The following is a 17252-nucleotide window of genomic DNA, read 5'->3' as shown; positions in this document are numbered from 1 at the left end:
TAAAAATTGTATCGAACGGAGGCCGGGAAGGGCCTCGTCGGAGGCAAAAACCGAGAGGGGGCGCGGCGGCGCCGCTGGGCTTCGGCTGCGTATTCCGGCCGTTTGGCCGGGATTTCGGCTTCGATTTGGCCATAGGAGGAATCAGTGGGGAAAAACGAGTCAGGGGTATGAAATTTACCTCGATCGGCGGTCGAAAATTTCCCCGGTGCGGCGGCGAGTGGCGGCGGGTGGCGGCGGTCGGCCTCTGGTTCGTCTTCTCCGGCGAGCGGCTGGCGGCTAGGGTTTGTGGTCTGGTGTGGGGGTTCTATTTATAACCCCTTGCCTTTTGATCACAGCCGTTCGTTTCGTTTTAATCTGGGCCGTTCGTTTTTGATTGAATCTGGGCCGTTCGTTTTTGATTGAATCTGGGCCGTCCGTGCGTTTGAATCTGGGCCGTCCGATCGCACGATTGATCTGGGCCGTCGGATCGCACCCACGCGGATCGCCAACGTGGCTCCTTTTGGAGTGACGCGATCTTGCCACGTGGCAGGCCCTGGTTGGCCGGGACTGCTGACCGGGCCTGCTGACGTGGCTGCTGACGTGGCCCCCCCCTTTTTTTTTTTTTTTTTTTTTTTTTTTTTTTTTTTTTTTTTTTTTTCCTCCTTTCCGGGTGCTACAATAGTAAAAAAAAAATATTAAATAATTATTAAATTCTCTTAATTAGATTACTATTATTGTATTAATACACGACTTAACTTTTTATTTTAAAAAAATCAAATATAATATAAAGTATTATAATTTATAGTAAGTGCAGATTTATTTTAACTTCATTTACAAGTGAATCAAATTATGAAGGCTTAATTATCTCGAAATAAATTAGATATAGAAAATCTCCACCTTGTTATAGCTTGTAACTATCTGGTAATTTCCAAAACGGCGTCGCTTGTTTCTGAACCGACTGAGCGATTGGGTAGGGGAAAAGTGGACCAAAGAAATAAAAAATGGTCGGCAGATTGAAATTTGGCGTCTCTGTAAGAAAATGGAGTTGGGGCTATCCATTAAAACCCATTTGACGGATAGCTCAGAAGAAATTATCCACAACTGTAAAATGATCTCTCATAGCCTGTTTGCCTTTTCTTCTCTGTAAGCACTCTGTTTATGGATTATTTCATCTATAAATTTTTTTATCTGATAGTTGTTTTCAATAAATTCAACCCCATTTTGAATTAAACTAGCTTGCTAAGAAAATCTTTGGAATGATATTGATGATTCGCCTCTGTATTTTCACTTTCTCTAAGCAAAATTAGGGTTAATACTGATGATGTTGCAGATGCCCATTTATTTCCTTTGATTGCCATGGTCAAGTACACAATAAATTATTGTTTCCCCATAATCCGAGTTATGGCCTTTCTAGAGGTATGTGTAATGAGATTCATTTCGTTTGTTGCTCTTGAATTTAAATTTGGAGATGGTTTTTTTCTTTTTTTAGTAAAAGTTCGATTATTATTATTTTTTTTCAATTTATCTTTGGTTTTTATGTCTCAAAGTTATTTTGCCTTGTTTATATTAAGTTTCTTCTCGACTTCAATCATTTGATGGACGTTAGGTGAATGTTGTTTTGATGTCTTATCCCAGCAATGTACATAAACTGACCATAGCTTCTGCTACCAAACCGTGGTTCAGAACTTTTTTGCTTTTTCTCCACCAATTTTTTTTGCTTGTTTTGAGGATGACAATCTAACATCTAAGAAACAAGATTCACCTTTTGTTTTCTTTAATCCTGTCTTATCATACTTGGCAGAATTCTTTGTCGTTCATAGGCATTTGACTGCAACATGTCCATGCTAGTTGCACTTTTTCTTGGTTGCTTCTGTCTTCTGATGTGTACTGAAAAAAGGAACAGAGGAGGATACTTGCGAAGGCAAAAGAATATGAGTGAGCAGGCAGTTAATTTTTTTAGTCGAGAAACAAGCATTTTATTTATCTATTTTTTGTGTGGGGGAGTAAGCAGTTAAGAACATCTTGGACTCCCATCTATTGAGCATGGGATCGCTATAGGCTGGTTGAGGTGTATTTCCAGTAGCATACCCCTGTAGTTCATGGGCTTGAAAAACAACAGGAAATTATGGCAACAACAAAGTGAGGCGGATATTGATGATACAACAAGAAAGTGAGTGTCCTGGAGTTTTGGCAAATATTATAAAATGTTATAGTCAACAAGAATATCAAAGTCCCATAAAAAAACAAGTGTGTCACCTTTACCACCTTCCCTCCCTCTTTCTCCTCCCTCCCAGAGCCAAATGTTGGAATAACTGATGATCATTTGCAATGACAATCAACCTACGGAAGGCTTGCATAACAATTATGAAAGGGGAGGAGGACCAGAATCCCCTTGACTTGACATCAAGAAGCATTGAAAACAAAATGGATTGGCCAGAATTAATAACAGGTGCAAAGAAGTAGAAGAAAAGCAAGGCTTCATCTAAGTACCATCTGTCTCAAGACCCAAGTCTTTCAGCATGTAGAATAGAAAAGTGTAAGGCACATGGTTATAAGTTTTTTCCTTATCACGTTTATAGATTAACCCCTTGGTTCCATTCTCTGCAACGATAAAGAAAGAGTTTTTGACAAGTGAAGACAAAACCTTAGCAATGAGACACAACCCACCAAGCTAATCTGTCTAAAACCTTTTATGATAGGAACACGTTCATTTTTAGTAATGAGCACCAGTAAAGTAGAATTGAGAGTAGACAAAAAGGATCCACTTTCATAGAAATCGAAGAACAAGATTAAAAAACTCTTTCTTCATTGTTGCCCAATTGTTCCGAACGAATCCCATAGAGAAGCATAAGACCATCCCTTCTACCTTCCACATTCCCAAGCTCAACTTTACTCTGGAGCTTAATCTTCGATTTAACACACCAAAGCTATTATCTCCTCCACCACACTTTGACAAAATTTGAAATATCTGGAACCTAAGCCATTTGCTTTCAATTCTGAAGGACAGACTTGCTTTCGACTCTCCCACTTCCCGAGCACAAAGGTAACTGATATGAAATGGCACATGGTAAAAGTTTTTACATTAAGTCCAAGACTTAAGATTCATCACAAGCAGCAGAAACTATAAATTCAATCAATTTTAAAGCTACAGCCTTTCCCTAGAGTGGGAACAAGTCCATTTCCACGAGACAAGAGGAGTTCAATCTGGTTGAACTTGTCCAGAATATTCCTAAAATTCCTCAAAAGTGAGCCTGTGAATAAGCTTTTCTTAGATGCTCATGGGTCAAATAACCCATGTTAAAATCATCCCCAAGAAAAGGCCCATATGCTAGGTCCATTCCACAAAGTCTCCCTTTCCTTTCCCTCCTCCTTGCCATAAACCACGATAAACACCCAACATTATCTAGGTATCTACACTTCAAGAGGTAAGAGATCGAACAAACACCTTACTCCACTCCTCCCCTATCCCTAGAAGACAAGCATACTAGAAGAGTAATATGGAACAAGGAAAGAATCACTCACTAGAGAGAAAAAGAGACAGAGACCTAACTTTATTAAGGTCTTGTAAGAGTTTCTTTATAGATAGCCCTACATCCTTACTTGCACTTTCCTACTTGCTGTACCAAACATAGCCCTAGTGCAAGCTTCCTCACCCAAGCAAATTACTATCTAGCTATGACACAATTTAATTTTCATAGAGAAGGTACCCATTAAATAATAAAGAGATAGATTTGGCATATTTGCATCCTCTTATGGATGAGTTTTGCGAATGTGTATGGGTGGGGTTTGCTACCCCAGGAGACCGGAGATCACAAATTATGCTGATAGATAAGTAGTAGATAGTCTATATAAGACCTTAAAGACATCTCCTGTTACGAAATAATTAGTTATTGGAAATTATACTAAAAGTCTAAGTTAGTTGTTAAACATTATTTATATACTAACACACTGCACATGCAAGTCCCATGGTCTGAAAGTGTGAATCAAGTACAAAATCATTATTATCTTCTATTGGAATTTTACTAAGCAACAGCAGATTATAGCAGAGTTTGAACTCTAGGACTTCTATTTATTCCAAATGCTTAAGCTGATAGGAAACTTTAATCTATTGTACAAGAGTTATTAGATTCACGGATAGTACAACAGAACACCCATTTATTTTCTTTACCAACGATTTTGTTAAAAAACAAAAATGGCTCCTAGAGAATATGCATAGATTACAATGAACCGAAACAAGAGGAAAAAGTTAAGAATAAGCTTATGATTCCAATCATTGAGGAGTTTTTAGATAAGTTATAGAGTTATCTTTACCATCAAATCAAAATTAACATGCTTGATGTCCATAAAAATCTTTTTAGCACACAAGGACTTTATGAATTCCTAGTGATACCATTTGGCCTTTCTAAGTGATTACTTTTAAGTGTTTTGGTAGGTTCTTAGAAAGTATCTTATTGTACTTGTAGGTGACAATTGACATACTCATGTATATGTTGACTTGGGGTTGCACAGAACAGCACTTCAAGGGGGTATGTCATTATTGTTAACAATTATTCTTTTGGCCAAATTAGTTAAATGCATGATCGGTACCACATTGAGTATTTGTGACATGTAATTTCTCTAGGAGGGATGACCATTAACATGAAAAAGGTTGTTGCAGTATTTAACTGCCAAAATTGAAAATTCTCAATCAACTTTGCAGATTTGTAAGCCTCACCAGTTACGATAAAAGATTTTCTGAAACTAGTGTTCTATGGTTAATCACTTAGTAATTTATGAAAAAAAAAAGCGAGCAAACACAACAGAATATGGCTACATGATTGCATTATTCTTTTTTTTCCTATAGCCTAGAATTGAGCCAAATGAATAAGACTTCACCTCTTATTGCTATTGGCCCTACATTAGACTCTAATCTCATCCTTTATTGAATCAACTAGTACTTAATTGATACCCAACTAACCATAGATTAAAGTCCATAAACGATAGGCAAAAAGGGTACCAACACTGCAGAATATGGTTACACGATTGCATCACGCTTTGCACAGGTAACAACTACTAACCAAGATTCTTCTCCTCCTTATTTACTTATCCAGAGTAGGGATACATTTTCTAGCTACCTCCCAAACAAAAAAAGTCACCATCAACAGCACTTTAACCTTTTAGATCAGGTTTGTAGGCATCTCTATATTAGTTACATTCTTCTTAGGAAAATGCGTGTAAAAGGTCCTCACAGTAAAAATCTTTTGGAATTAAGCCTCAAGATAGGATGATCCTTGTCCCAATTAAGGATGCATTTTTAAAAGAACACCAGAAGCTAGTCATATTCATTGATCTGTCAATCATTGAGATTTCTAAAAACCTGTAAAACCATGAGCCATTGCCTCCAAAATCACTAAAAAAATCTCCTAGATATTGGCCTCTGTATATCAAGCGAATGCAAAATATGAGAAAACTGGGTTTTGAGGCCTATTATCTAACAATTTATCATGCCAAAATTTTACTCTCTCCAGACCTAACCCTCCACTTAATGCAATTCATGAATTCCTCTCTCCCCGTGCATATCTTCTTCCACAAACCAAAACTATGCGGCCTAGAAGGCATTCTTGTTAATCAATCCAAGCCTTCTGTGCCAAACCTAATATTAAATGTTCTTCTTCATAAGCTATCAAGCTCCAACATAAACCTTCACAACCATTTCCCTAGTAGCGCTTTGTTCACCTCGACGAAGGATCTCAAACCCAAGCCATACTGTTGGAATGGTTGTTTTACCATATTCCATGCCACGAGATGGTGTTTCCTCCCCTCAGAATCACCTCATAAGAACCTCCATTAGATGGACTCCAACTTCTTGGCAACAATATCAGGCATTGTCAACAAAGACATATAATAAATAGGGCATAGTGGTGGGTAGAGGGGAGTCTAGGATGAGGGTGTCTCACTTATTTTTTGTGGATGATGCACTTATATTCTGTGAATCGGATATACATGCCTTGTTATACTTGAAGTTTATTTTGCTTTGTTTTCAAATGGTGTCCGGGTTTAAAATTAATATGGAGAAGTCTGAATTGATTAGGATTGGTGATAGAGGGGATGAGAGGAGTTTGGCCAGGGTTTTGGGATGCATAATATCAACTTTACCTATCAAATACCGTGGGGTACTACTTGGGGGCCAAATTTAAAGATGTCATTACTTGGGAACCTATTGTGGATTGTTAGAAAGGAGGTTGGCGGGTTGAAAGAGAAATTTTCCATCAAAAGGGGGGAGACTCGCGTTGATCAAGAGTACCCTTGCAAATTTGCCAATTTATTATCTCTCAATTTTAACCATTCCAGCCAACATCGCTGCAAAATTTGAAAAGATTCAATGTAGATTCTTTTGGGGTGATGAGGAGGGGGAGAGAAAATATCACTTAGTGAGATTGGAGGAGGTTAAGAAAAGTGTGGGGGAGGGGGGCCTAGGATTGAGATCCATTAAAGAAATGAACATTGCTCTACGCGGGAAGTGGCTTTGGAGGCTTTTTACCGAGAAAGAGAAGTTGTGGAGGAAAGTGGTGGTGGCGAGATGGGGGGGTTGGGAGAAGGAGAGAGGTCGGAGGGGGAGATTCAGACCACTTGGTAAGAGTATTTGAAGGAGAATTAGGGATGGCAGGAAGGAGTTTTTGAATTGTGTAAGTTGGAGGGTAGGAAATGGGGAGGAAATTAGCTTTTGACATGATGAATGGGTGGGTGATTTTAAGTTAAAAGATCGCTTTCCCAGAATCTATGCGATTTCTAGTGATAAGGGGTTAGGGTGGAGAAGGCTTATGGGTCTGAGGGTGGGGAAAGGTCATGGAACGTCCGGTAAAGAGGAATCTGCATGATTGGGAGGTTGATGAATATAGTAATTTACTCCTCTGCTTGGATAACATTAGGCTGACAGAAAATAAAGATGACAGGCTTTGAAAGCTGGATGCTAGCAGAGGCTTCTCAGTTAAGTTGTTTTATAACAAATTATGCAAGAGGGATGGGACACCGAGCATGATTGCACCTTTCAAGCTAATTTGGAAGACAAAAGCTCCACCCAGAATGATATTTTTTGCTTGGGAGGCGGCAAAAGAGAGCATTTTGACTCTTGACATGTTAAACAGAAAAGGAATTATAATTGTGAACAGATGCTATTTTTATAAAGCTGAAGAGGAAACGTGTTACCACTTACTACTAGGCTGTCCAGTTATTAACAACATTTGGTCAATGGTATTTGGGCTTTCGGGACTGAACTGGGTTATGGCAGGGAATATACGATGTGAATTGTGGGCATGAGTGGGTTTTTGTAAAAAGAAAAGACACCTATTTCTTGTTCCACTAATCATCTTTGGGTTGTGTGGAAGGAAAAAATGTAAGAGCTTTTGAGGATGTTGAAACTAATTTTGTTAACAGTAGAGATAGATGAATTCATACTTTTGGCTCTATCTTGTTTGGTCATCACTTGAATGATTGAGAAGATATTAGCTTAATCATTGACCACTTGATAGATATATAAGTATTTTATATATGGGCGGTACTCTACTGGTATCTCTGTGTATAATAATGCTTCACTTTTATTTAAATAAATAAATAAGGATGTTTTCTATGATGTTTTTTATGAGAGTAAATATTCTTCAATTGAATAAAAGATTCCTCTTCCACCTAGATAAGTTACACTTGAGTGTCTCCACCACAGGGTACCTTGTCAAAACATCCCTGTATTTTGCTCCTAGGGATATCCCTAAATACTTAATGGAAAGTTTAGTAAAACTGCAACTCAAAATTCTAGACAAAATTATGCTTTCACTGTCATCTTCTAGGCTCACTAGTTCAGACTTGGCTAGATTGATATTAAGTTTCGAGGCTACCTAAAAGCTCAGAAGAACACACATGATGTTGAGAATAGCCTTGAAATTAGGTTTACAAAATAACAATGTGTCATTTGCATTTAAATGTGTCACTTTATTATGTTCCCGAACCAAGATTTTGTCATTGGGCGATTTTATGGAATTTTTGGTTCTAAAATCTGCTTCTTCTCCTTGCTGCGATTCATTGAGTCACCTATTTTTGTGACAATAGATTACAACTCATTAAAGGGAGCTATTACCTTGAATCTTGTTAAAGATAGCTCTAATATCGTAGTTTAAAATAATATTCTAACTTATTTTATTAATAAGCATTTCCCTTTATATAGAGGTTATAATTCTTATGTAGTAATGTTAATCTAATTTGGAATCTAAATCTAAATAGAAATATTATATTAAAATATTGTAAGTCCTACGTTATTTAGTAATCAAATACTAATAGAAAATATATATTATTTAGGTATTTAATATTAATTAGGATTCTAACTATTTAGTAATATAATACTAATTAGGATTTCATATTTAATTAAATGTCAATTTCTTATTTTTGTTACGTCTTCTATATTTGCATCCATAACATTACTCTCCCTTGGTTTCAAGTTTGTTCTCAAGCTTGAAATGTGGATATAGTTGTCTCATTGGTCTTTTCTTGTTGTCCAGTATCACATTCAATCTCGAACCAGAATAGTTATTTACATTGGTGACTCAAAACAAACGACTCATCACAGTTATAACACAACTCCTTCAATCTCCTTTCTACCATCTATGCCCTTATTAGTTTCTTTATAACTGAAGAGAAAATGTTATTAGATTGTGTCGTAATGTTGTTGCTCTGTAGAATCGGTGTTTCCTGAATTGAATTGTTATACTTGGTCACGAATTGATAAGGATCATTATAATTGTTTTTGGTCATAACCCACAGCTGCTGTTTCCTTTAAAAAACTCTGGTCATACTCATTGCATGCACAAGAGTGGCAGGTGATTGCATCTTGACTTGTAAACGAAGACAATCGATCAGTCCTGCTGTGAACAAACTTACACGCTGATCAACTCGAACAAATTTGTTTGCCTGTGCCAATTTTTCCTGAAACTGCCTTTGATACTCTTCAACTGACTCTGTTTCTTTCAAGTTCACCAGTGCCCCCAATGGGTTGTTTCCAGTTGGCGGTCCAAACCTTAACGAGTATTATTCATTGAATCCAGCCCGATTGATTATGAGTTGTTCAGATTTTAACTGATGAGACCAAAGTTGCTCTTCACTGAGCATATGGAAAACAACCAATCCCACCTTATTTCCTTTCGGTGTGTGTTGATTGGTAAAGCTTTTTCCACACTGATGTAAGCAGATCAGAGGATCTTTAGAATGGTCGAAGGTTGAAAAGTCTAATTTAGTGTAGCGAGAAACAACCACATTACTTGAGTAATGGTTTGTGTCTTACCAACGACTTTCCGTGTGAAATGCTTGGGGCAGTTGTTCTCGCGGGAAATGACTATTGACAGTTCCTTCCGAAACGGTTCACATGTTCTGACCAATTCCAGCCAACATCTCCTTGAATTGCAATAATAACTCTTACAGCTAACTAGCTAAGCATCTTTCAATTTCTGTTGTTCGTGTTTCGTTTGTAGCGAGAGTTTTCTTTACCATCAATCATAGATCTTCCATTGTTGTAGAATTGCCCATTGTGTTAGGTTCTAATACTAATTTATTATGTTCCCGAGACCAAGATCTTGTCATTGGATAATTTTCTGGAATTTTTGGTTCTAGAATTTGTTTCTTCTCCTTGCTGCGAGTTTTTGAGCGATCTATTTTTGTGAAAATAGATTACAACTCATCAAAGGGAGTTGTTACCTAGGATTTCGTTAGAGAGAACTCCAATCTGGTAGTTTAAAATAATATTGTGATTTATTTTATTAATAGCGAGCATTTTCCTTTATATAAAAATTACAATTTTTATTTAGAAATAATTTAATTTGGAATGTAAATCTAATTAGAAATGTTTTCCTAAAATATTAGAAATTTTACACTATTTAAGAATTAAATACTAATAGAAAATATATATATTATTTAGGAATCTAATACCAATTAGGATTCCATAGTTAATTGAACGTCAATTTCTTATTCTTGTTGCACCTTCCATAATTGTATCAATAGCACACTTCTTTTTGTTTCCTACTTTCAAATCTCTAAACATTTTAATATCTATAGCTTTCTTTAACATTTTGTTTGAAGTTTCTGTAGAAAATAAATATTAGATGGTCAGAATTAAAGGATAGAATTGTATTTTCATTTTCTGGACAGGTGGAATCGTCCACCACCACTAGAAGTTGTTAAATTTGTTGTTTCCGTTTTTCATTCTGTTTTGGGGACCACACCCTAAATTTTGGTGTGTTACCTTGGCTGCTGGGAGCTTATAAAAGGCACCTCTTCGCCTCTGTGTAGAGGAAGCAAGAAAAAAAAGAAGAATTTCTCATTCTCAATCTCACTCAAATTTGCTTCCATTAAATTCTTCAGTTCCCATAACAATGATAAGACAAATGGAGATAAGGGGTCTCTTTATCTGAGACCTCTTGAGGCTTTGAGAAAGAAGGATGAACCCTTACCTCCTGTTTGGATAATAGTAAATGATAGTCAATTAATGTATGGTATTCCACGAGTGTGATAAAATTCTGTTTGTTTCAACTTCCAACTTGATGAGATGGTTGTAAATGGTACATTTTGGATGAATTTTAAAAACCATTGAATAGGTGGTATTTGACAGATAAATAATTTTATTTTCCGTTATATTCTTATAAAATATGTTTAATTCTCATTATACCCTCCTAAATAAATGATTATTTCAAATATATTTTAATTTTTTATTTTTTGAAATAATTTTAGATTTAATATAATAATTCATAATTACAACTATCTGTTTTTAATATATAAATAATTTTATTTTTATTAAAATTAAATTAATATGATAATATAAATAATAATTATTTATTTTATCAAATATAAAAATTTAATTTGATTATGTGTAATAATTATTTATTTAAATATAAATTTAATTATATTCTTATATAATTTATTTATTTTTTTCATTACATATTTTTCATATACCATTTATTATTACATATAATAAAATAGAGATAAATTAGTACTGAAAATACAAACATAATATCTTATCATTAAAATAAAACAGTTGCTATTAACATACATTAATACACAATTATCTAAACATAAAAAAATTTTATCATTCCCATCCTATGTTATTGTTATCTAATCACTGTCATTATCATAAATTAATTATCCATTACTAAATTTATCCAAACAGGATCTTAGTCACCACACAAAATCCAGTCTTGTTATAATATAATTAATTATAGAAAATCTTAGTTCACATGATCGTATGCCTTCTTGTTGAGCTTGTATAAGATCCCATCTTTTGTACACCAGATCATCCACTACCTCATTAGCAATTAAATCTGCATCCATAATCTACCCTGCCCCAGAAAAGGCATGATGACATTCACCAAACCCTCCCTCATCATCATAGCCATTCTTCTCGCTGAGAATTTTGCAAGAAGTTTATAAACACATCCCACCGGACTAATTGGGTGGAAGTCTTTTATATTAATAGCCCCCTCAATCATTGGAATGAACACTAGAAAAGTAGAGTTTGAACTCTTGATAAAAGAGCCCGACTCATGAAATTCTCTGAACAGGTCAATTATATCACCTTTAACCCCACCCCAAAACCTCTTCAGGTAACCCATGTTCAAACCATCAGAACTTGGAGTCTTATCCCTCTGCATGAGGCCTTCTGAAATTTTCTCCTTTAGGAACTCCTTTTCGAACAATGCTGGATCTTGCTCCTCCAATTTACTGATCTTAAGCCCGTCAAGTGTAGGTCTCTAGTTGGAGTTCTCAGTATATAAGTTCCTAAACTGGGAGTTTACCCCTTCCGTCAATTCATCAATACTTTTTCACTGCTTGACCATTGATTACCAGTTTCCCCACACAGTTGACTCTTTTATGATGGTTAACCATGCTGTGGAAGAACTTTGTATTTTTATCTCTCTCTGTAATCCATCTCTCTCTCGATTTTTACCTCTAGGAAATCTCTTTAGTTTGAATCGATTAAATAAGTCAAACCACATTTTCTCCTTTCTCTCCCTGCCACTAGGGGATAAATCTTCCTCTTCATCAGCTAAATCAAGACTATCAAGCTCCTGCAGTAAAAAGGAATAGCATGGGCTTCATTCTCCCAAGCTCCTCACTCCACCACTTAATTTTTGTTTTTACTGCTATGATTTTGTTTTTTTGGCCACCCTGAAGCTTGCATTGCCAAATACATTAGTGTTCTTGTACAAATTTTTAACTCTATCCTAGAAGCTTAACACCTTTAACTACTTATCCCTGAACTTAAATGGGCAAGGTTCCCATTTGATGCCATCAAAAATTCAAACAAATGGAAAGGTGGTCCTATATGATGCACCGAAGACATCTCTGATAAGCCCTATCATCTGAGATTCATATTAGAAATCAATCTACTTTAGAGAAACTAGGACAAGATCTTTGATTAGACCAGGTTCACTAGCCACTAAAGAGTGATAAGTCCATTAGCTCCAATCTGTCTATAATGTCCTTAAATTCCTTGGCATCAACCCTGGAGATCCCATCTCATGTTGAACACTCATGTCTCTTGAGAACCATATTGAAGTCACCTTGACAATCTACGGAAGATCCCATCTCCTTATACATTCCTCCAGATCATGCCACAAACTTTCCTTTCTTCTGTCCTTCACCTCTATCAAAGGCTCCTGCAAACACCCAGCTCCATCCATTGCTCCCTTCATTCAAACAAATAAGAGAGTGAACAGTCCCCCATGTAAACATCTTTGCATTGCAGACTATTCTAGTTCCAAAGCACAACAAATCCATTACCTACCCCAACTATATGCTACTCTGTCCAACCCACCTTCCTTAATCTTCCACGTACTGTGTGCCATGATATTCGAGAAAGAGTCCACTTTTGTCTACTGTAAGCAGATCAGCCCCGGTTTCATCTTGACAAAAAACGTCTTATAACTGATGTCTTCTTATGACCATTCAGCCCTTGCAAGTTCCAAGAAATTATGGAATCTAGCGCAAGGCTATTGCTGAAGCTTCCCCATTCCTTCATAAAAGGACTTTAGATTCAGTTGGGAAAGATCTTGATGGTGTTCGATAAGTTGAGCAACATATGGGCCTGATGTAACTGTTTGTAGCAACATTTGATGGTAAATGTTTGATGGACAGTGTATTCAAGTTGTATGGCATGCTAGCTATATTTATCAGACAACAAGTATGTTATTTTTCGTTGCAATTGCTTTTTGGAGTTACTCAAGTTGTAGGGATTTGGATTGTATTGCTCCAACATAACATCTATGGGTAGATGGTCAGGTTGAAGTGGTTAATGAGTACCTTGGAAGGTGTATCTGCCGTGTACCACGACAAGCTTGGTTCAGCTTGGCAAAAGTTTGATGCAACACAAATCACCATACTTTTGATGCTACATCACAGTTTGAGAAATTTTGTATGGTGTGCGCTACTAGTCCATCTTACTTTCCAAGAAACTCTAGAAAAGCTGAAGTCCACTATTATAACTCCTACTAAGCATACTACAGATAGATTATCCTGCTCTGATGCAAGTTTATCTGGGCCTGGAAAGGTTAGGGAAATAATTTCTGTTATTCTGCTTCTTTTTTCTTTTGTAAGTGTAGCTTTAGAAGAATATTCAGTGCAAGGACAAACGAAATGCCAGTTGTCCTTGTACCTGGTACTTAGTTGCTTATTTTTGTTTTATTCTATGTGTAGGATTGGTACTGCTATATATCCCAAGGTTGTATTAAGCTGAAACTATGAAGAACTAATTCTACAGGCAAACTGAGACACATTTCATTTGAATTGAGGAAATTTGCAAGGTAGTATATTGCCTTGAGTCACCAACTCACCACTGCATCTGGGTCCACCCAGCATACCATGTATCTCAAATAAAGGCACCACTGCCTAACGCTACAAAATCAGTTGAACCTTTCGGGATCAAGCAACTGAGCCTAAGCCATAGAAGAGTCTTGAGATCCTGCTGGTCAACGATTATTATTTGCGTGAGTTTTTCATTCATTGGTAGAACACTGAAACGGAGGTTCTGACGAATGAGTTTCAGCTTGACATTCCTCAATTTTCCCTTAAGGGCGAGGGAACTTAGAGGAGGGTGAATGGGGTTGTTGTCAGTACTAGATAAAGGAAAAAAGGAATATATATAGAAAGAAAAAGGACTAGTGGGAACAAGCAGTTAAGAGTAATGGGAAGTGGGAGAGTAGGAAGAGTTGTTTAGTTTCTCACAAAGGAGGTCTATCTGCACAGGAAAAAGAACTGGTAGGAACAAGCAGTTTAGAATAGCAGAAAGTGGGAAAATTAGGAACGCTTGTTTTAGTTGTTTGTTAGGCATTTGGCCAAACAGGTAGGTAGTTTGGGATATGAAAGCTCAGTTCACAACTATCAAATATCTATCTGAAGAAATGATGCATACCTGTTTGTCTCTCTGGTTGTTCTTCTCTTTACATATCTTATGGTTTCGCTGTTTGTATGAGTTCTATAATTTTGCTCTTACTGATTGGCCTCCTTGTTTGTTGTTGATTTATTCTCTCGGGAAAGGTTTGCTAAATGAATTCAGATTTTACATTTAATGCTCATAGAATTTATATGCTATTTTTTCCCTTCTTTTGCAGCAACCAGAAGGCTTGAGGATTTTCAGCTTAAGGCTGGCTTTTGGGAATCCATCAGAGCTGGGTATGTTGTAAAACACTTGTTTTTATTCTACATGCATGCATGCATGTTCATGGCTAAAGGATACCCACACATTCAAGATAGCAAACTTTACTCTTGGCATATATTATCTGCCCCAGTGCTTGGGTATTTTTAAAAGGTCATGTTTGCTTCCTTTTTCTGCAGATTTCTAAAGAATAATACAACACAGATTATTGAGCCACCATCCACATTAGATGAAGGGGAAGAACCAGTGTCTGAGGAGTTTGTTCTTGTTGAAAGTACTGACGCAGATGGAATAATTGAACAAATAGTATTTTCTTTTGGTGGAGATATTGATATGTATGACCTTCAGGCTCTGTGTGACAAGGTTGCCATTCCTTTGTCAGTACCTTTTTCACGTAGGGATAATGCTTGTGTCAGTTAATACTTGACCTTGTACATTTATAGAGTCAGTGGTTATAAATATGAAAAGCCTGCTATTTCTCCAATTTGAAGGGTTCTGTTGACTTTGTGCTAATAAGTAATGCTTACTTCCTATGTCTCTCCCGAAAAAAAGGTTGTCTTCTTTCTGCTGAGATCAAATCGTTAACATTCATAATCATATTGTTCACCAGGTAGGCTGGCCTAGGAGGCCACTGTCAAACCTAGCTAGAGCTCTGAAAAATAGCTACATGGTAGCCACGTTGCATTCCATTAGGAAATCACCAGGATCAGGTACTTTCTTTTTTTAATTATGTAGAATGATCAGGTACTTAATAGATGGAACCGTCATCCACTTTAGTGTAACTAGTTTGGTTCAGCTATATCTAAAACTATTTGATGAACATCTTAGTGGACTTGGAGAAGTTATTTGACAGAGGGGAATGAGCAAAAGAAACTAATTGGCATGGCCCGTGCTACATCAGATCATGCCTTCAATGCAACAATTTGGGATGTTCTTGTTGATCCTAGCTATCAGGTATGTTCTGTTTATCATGGGCAAAATCTTATTCCGGAACATAGATTGCAATTAGTGATTGTGTTCTTGATTTCAGGGTCAAGGCCTTGGTAAGGCCCTTGTCGAGAATCTTGTAAGGGCTCTTATGCAGAGAGACATAGGGAACATAACACTTTTTGCAGATAGTCAAGGTATGACTCCTTTGAAATGTAATATACATAATATACTGAAATCTAATTTAAATGTTACTTCTCAGATTTTTAATTACAACTATTTCAAGACTTGACTGTTTTACTATGTGTTACTTGTTGGTTTATTTGTTTATAATGTGTTAAAGAGTTAAATTAATTTTTCTAATAACTTAAGCTGATAAAAGATGACCCACCATTATTTATATTTTAAGAAATCTCTTCACACGAAAGCCTGCCAAGTTAAATGCACGAATTGAATTTTACAGGAAATAGGGAACTCAGATTGCAGCTCTAGTCCTCTTGCTTAGATACTGTGTCAAACAATAGTTACTATGTTAAGCTTTTATGACCTGATTTTTGTAAAGGTTTAAATTGATAGGAAATTATTAAATTTATTATTTATTTTGTAATATGATTAGTTTGGTAATTCCTCAAAAATCATGCGGTAATATCAACCTTCATTTGTTTGGAAGGTATCTAGGCGAATATTTGATCTCATTATCAATAGAGAAGCTTCACCTTCAACTCGTGCTTGCTTTCTTATTTCCTTGCTTTTGACCTAATCACTAGAGTTTGCCTTATTGGTTTATCTTCATTAGTGCAACATGAACTTTCTTTTTGAATGATCTTTTGTCTCAGAGTTTGAGTTGAAATTGAAGTTTCTCCCTGATTTTTACTCCATCATTACAGTTGTGGAGTTCTATCGGAATTTAGGTTTTCAACCTGATCCAGAGGGCATTAAGGGTATGTTTTGGTACCCAAGATGCTAGCTTCATTTCAACAATATCGAGCTTATTTCAACCTTCCTTAAGCTGGTTTGCGAGACAAGTTTTGGGAGCATTTGAAATTGATGGTGAAAATCTGCAAGCCAATGATAGTCTTATATTCTAGTTCTTAACAATTTGTAATTCTGAATTCTGATTGAAATGTGAGTTTCCAGCTGTTGAATAACATAAGAATCTCTGTCTTGCTGGTCTAAATTGTTATAGGTCTAAGAATCTCTCTCACTGTTATAGGTCTAAATCGTTTTCAGGTCTTGATTACATCACTTATATGATTTAATCATTCTTTCCTCTAAAAAGATTTGAGATGCATGATTGCAAGGAGCAGTTTCAGGAAACTGTAGGCTTGGATATCTTTATATGTGCAAATCTGTTAAGAGCACATCCTGCTATTATGGTATGTAATACTATTTGTTTTAAGGAGGACGATTGCTGATTCTACTTCCTGTTCTTCTCCTGACATATGCCATACATGTGACCAGATGACCAATATGTGTATCTTAAGAGCTGAAACTTATAATAAATCTTAAAAGTAATTTGATTTTGAGCAGTTTTATCAAAGTCTAAGATTATGGTAGATGATCAAATATGTTCTTTATATGCTAACACGTTCTCTCAGGTGAAAAATCATTAGACTGAAAGTGTTTTTGTACGTCTATCTCTAGATCTATACTTATTAGCGTATAGTCTTGAAAAATCCTGGTA

At 36.2% G+C, this 17252-nt stretch overlaps 1 protein-coding gene across 1 annotated transcript; it reads left to right on the top strand.

The window, feature by feature from the left end:
* Nucleotides 1–961: 961 nt before the first annotated feature.
* Nucleotides 962–16988, top strand: NSI (nuclear shuttle interacting). Its single transcript, XM_088222352.1, has 8 exons — nucleotides 962–1122; nucleotides 1310–1395; nucleotides 14598–14658; nucleotides 14821–15004; nucleotides 15252–15351; nucleotides 15495–15595; nucleotides 15672–15765; nucleotides 16456–16988. Exons 1-8 carry the CDS (start codon nucleotides 1019–1021, stop codon nucleotides 16533–16535), a joined length of 810 nt encoding a protein of 269 aa, XP_088078478.1. The 5' UTR covers nucleotides 962–1018; the 3' UTR covers nucleotides 16536–16988.
* The last annotated feature ends 264 nt before the right edge of the window (nucleotides 16989–17252 follow it).

Source organism: Carica papaya, chromosome 6 (genome assembly GCF_054855325.1).
Source record: "Carica papaya isolate Zhongbai chromosome 6, ASM5485532v1, whole genome shotgun sequence".
Taxonomy (NCBI): domain Eukaryota; kingdom Viridiplantae; phylum Streptophyta; class Magnoliopsida; order Brassicales; family Caricaceae; genus Carica; species Carica papaya.
The sequence above is the reverse complement of the archived record's forward strand: the minus strand, read 5'-3'. Positions and strand labels throughout refer to the sequence as shown.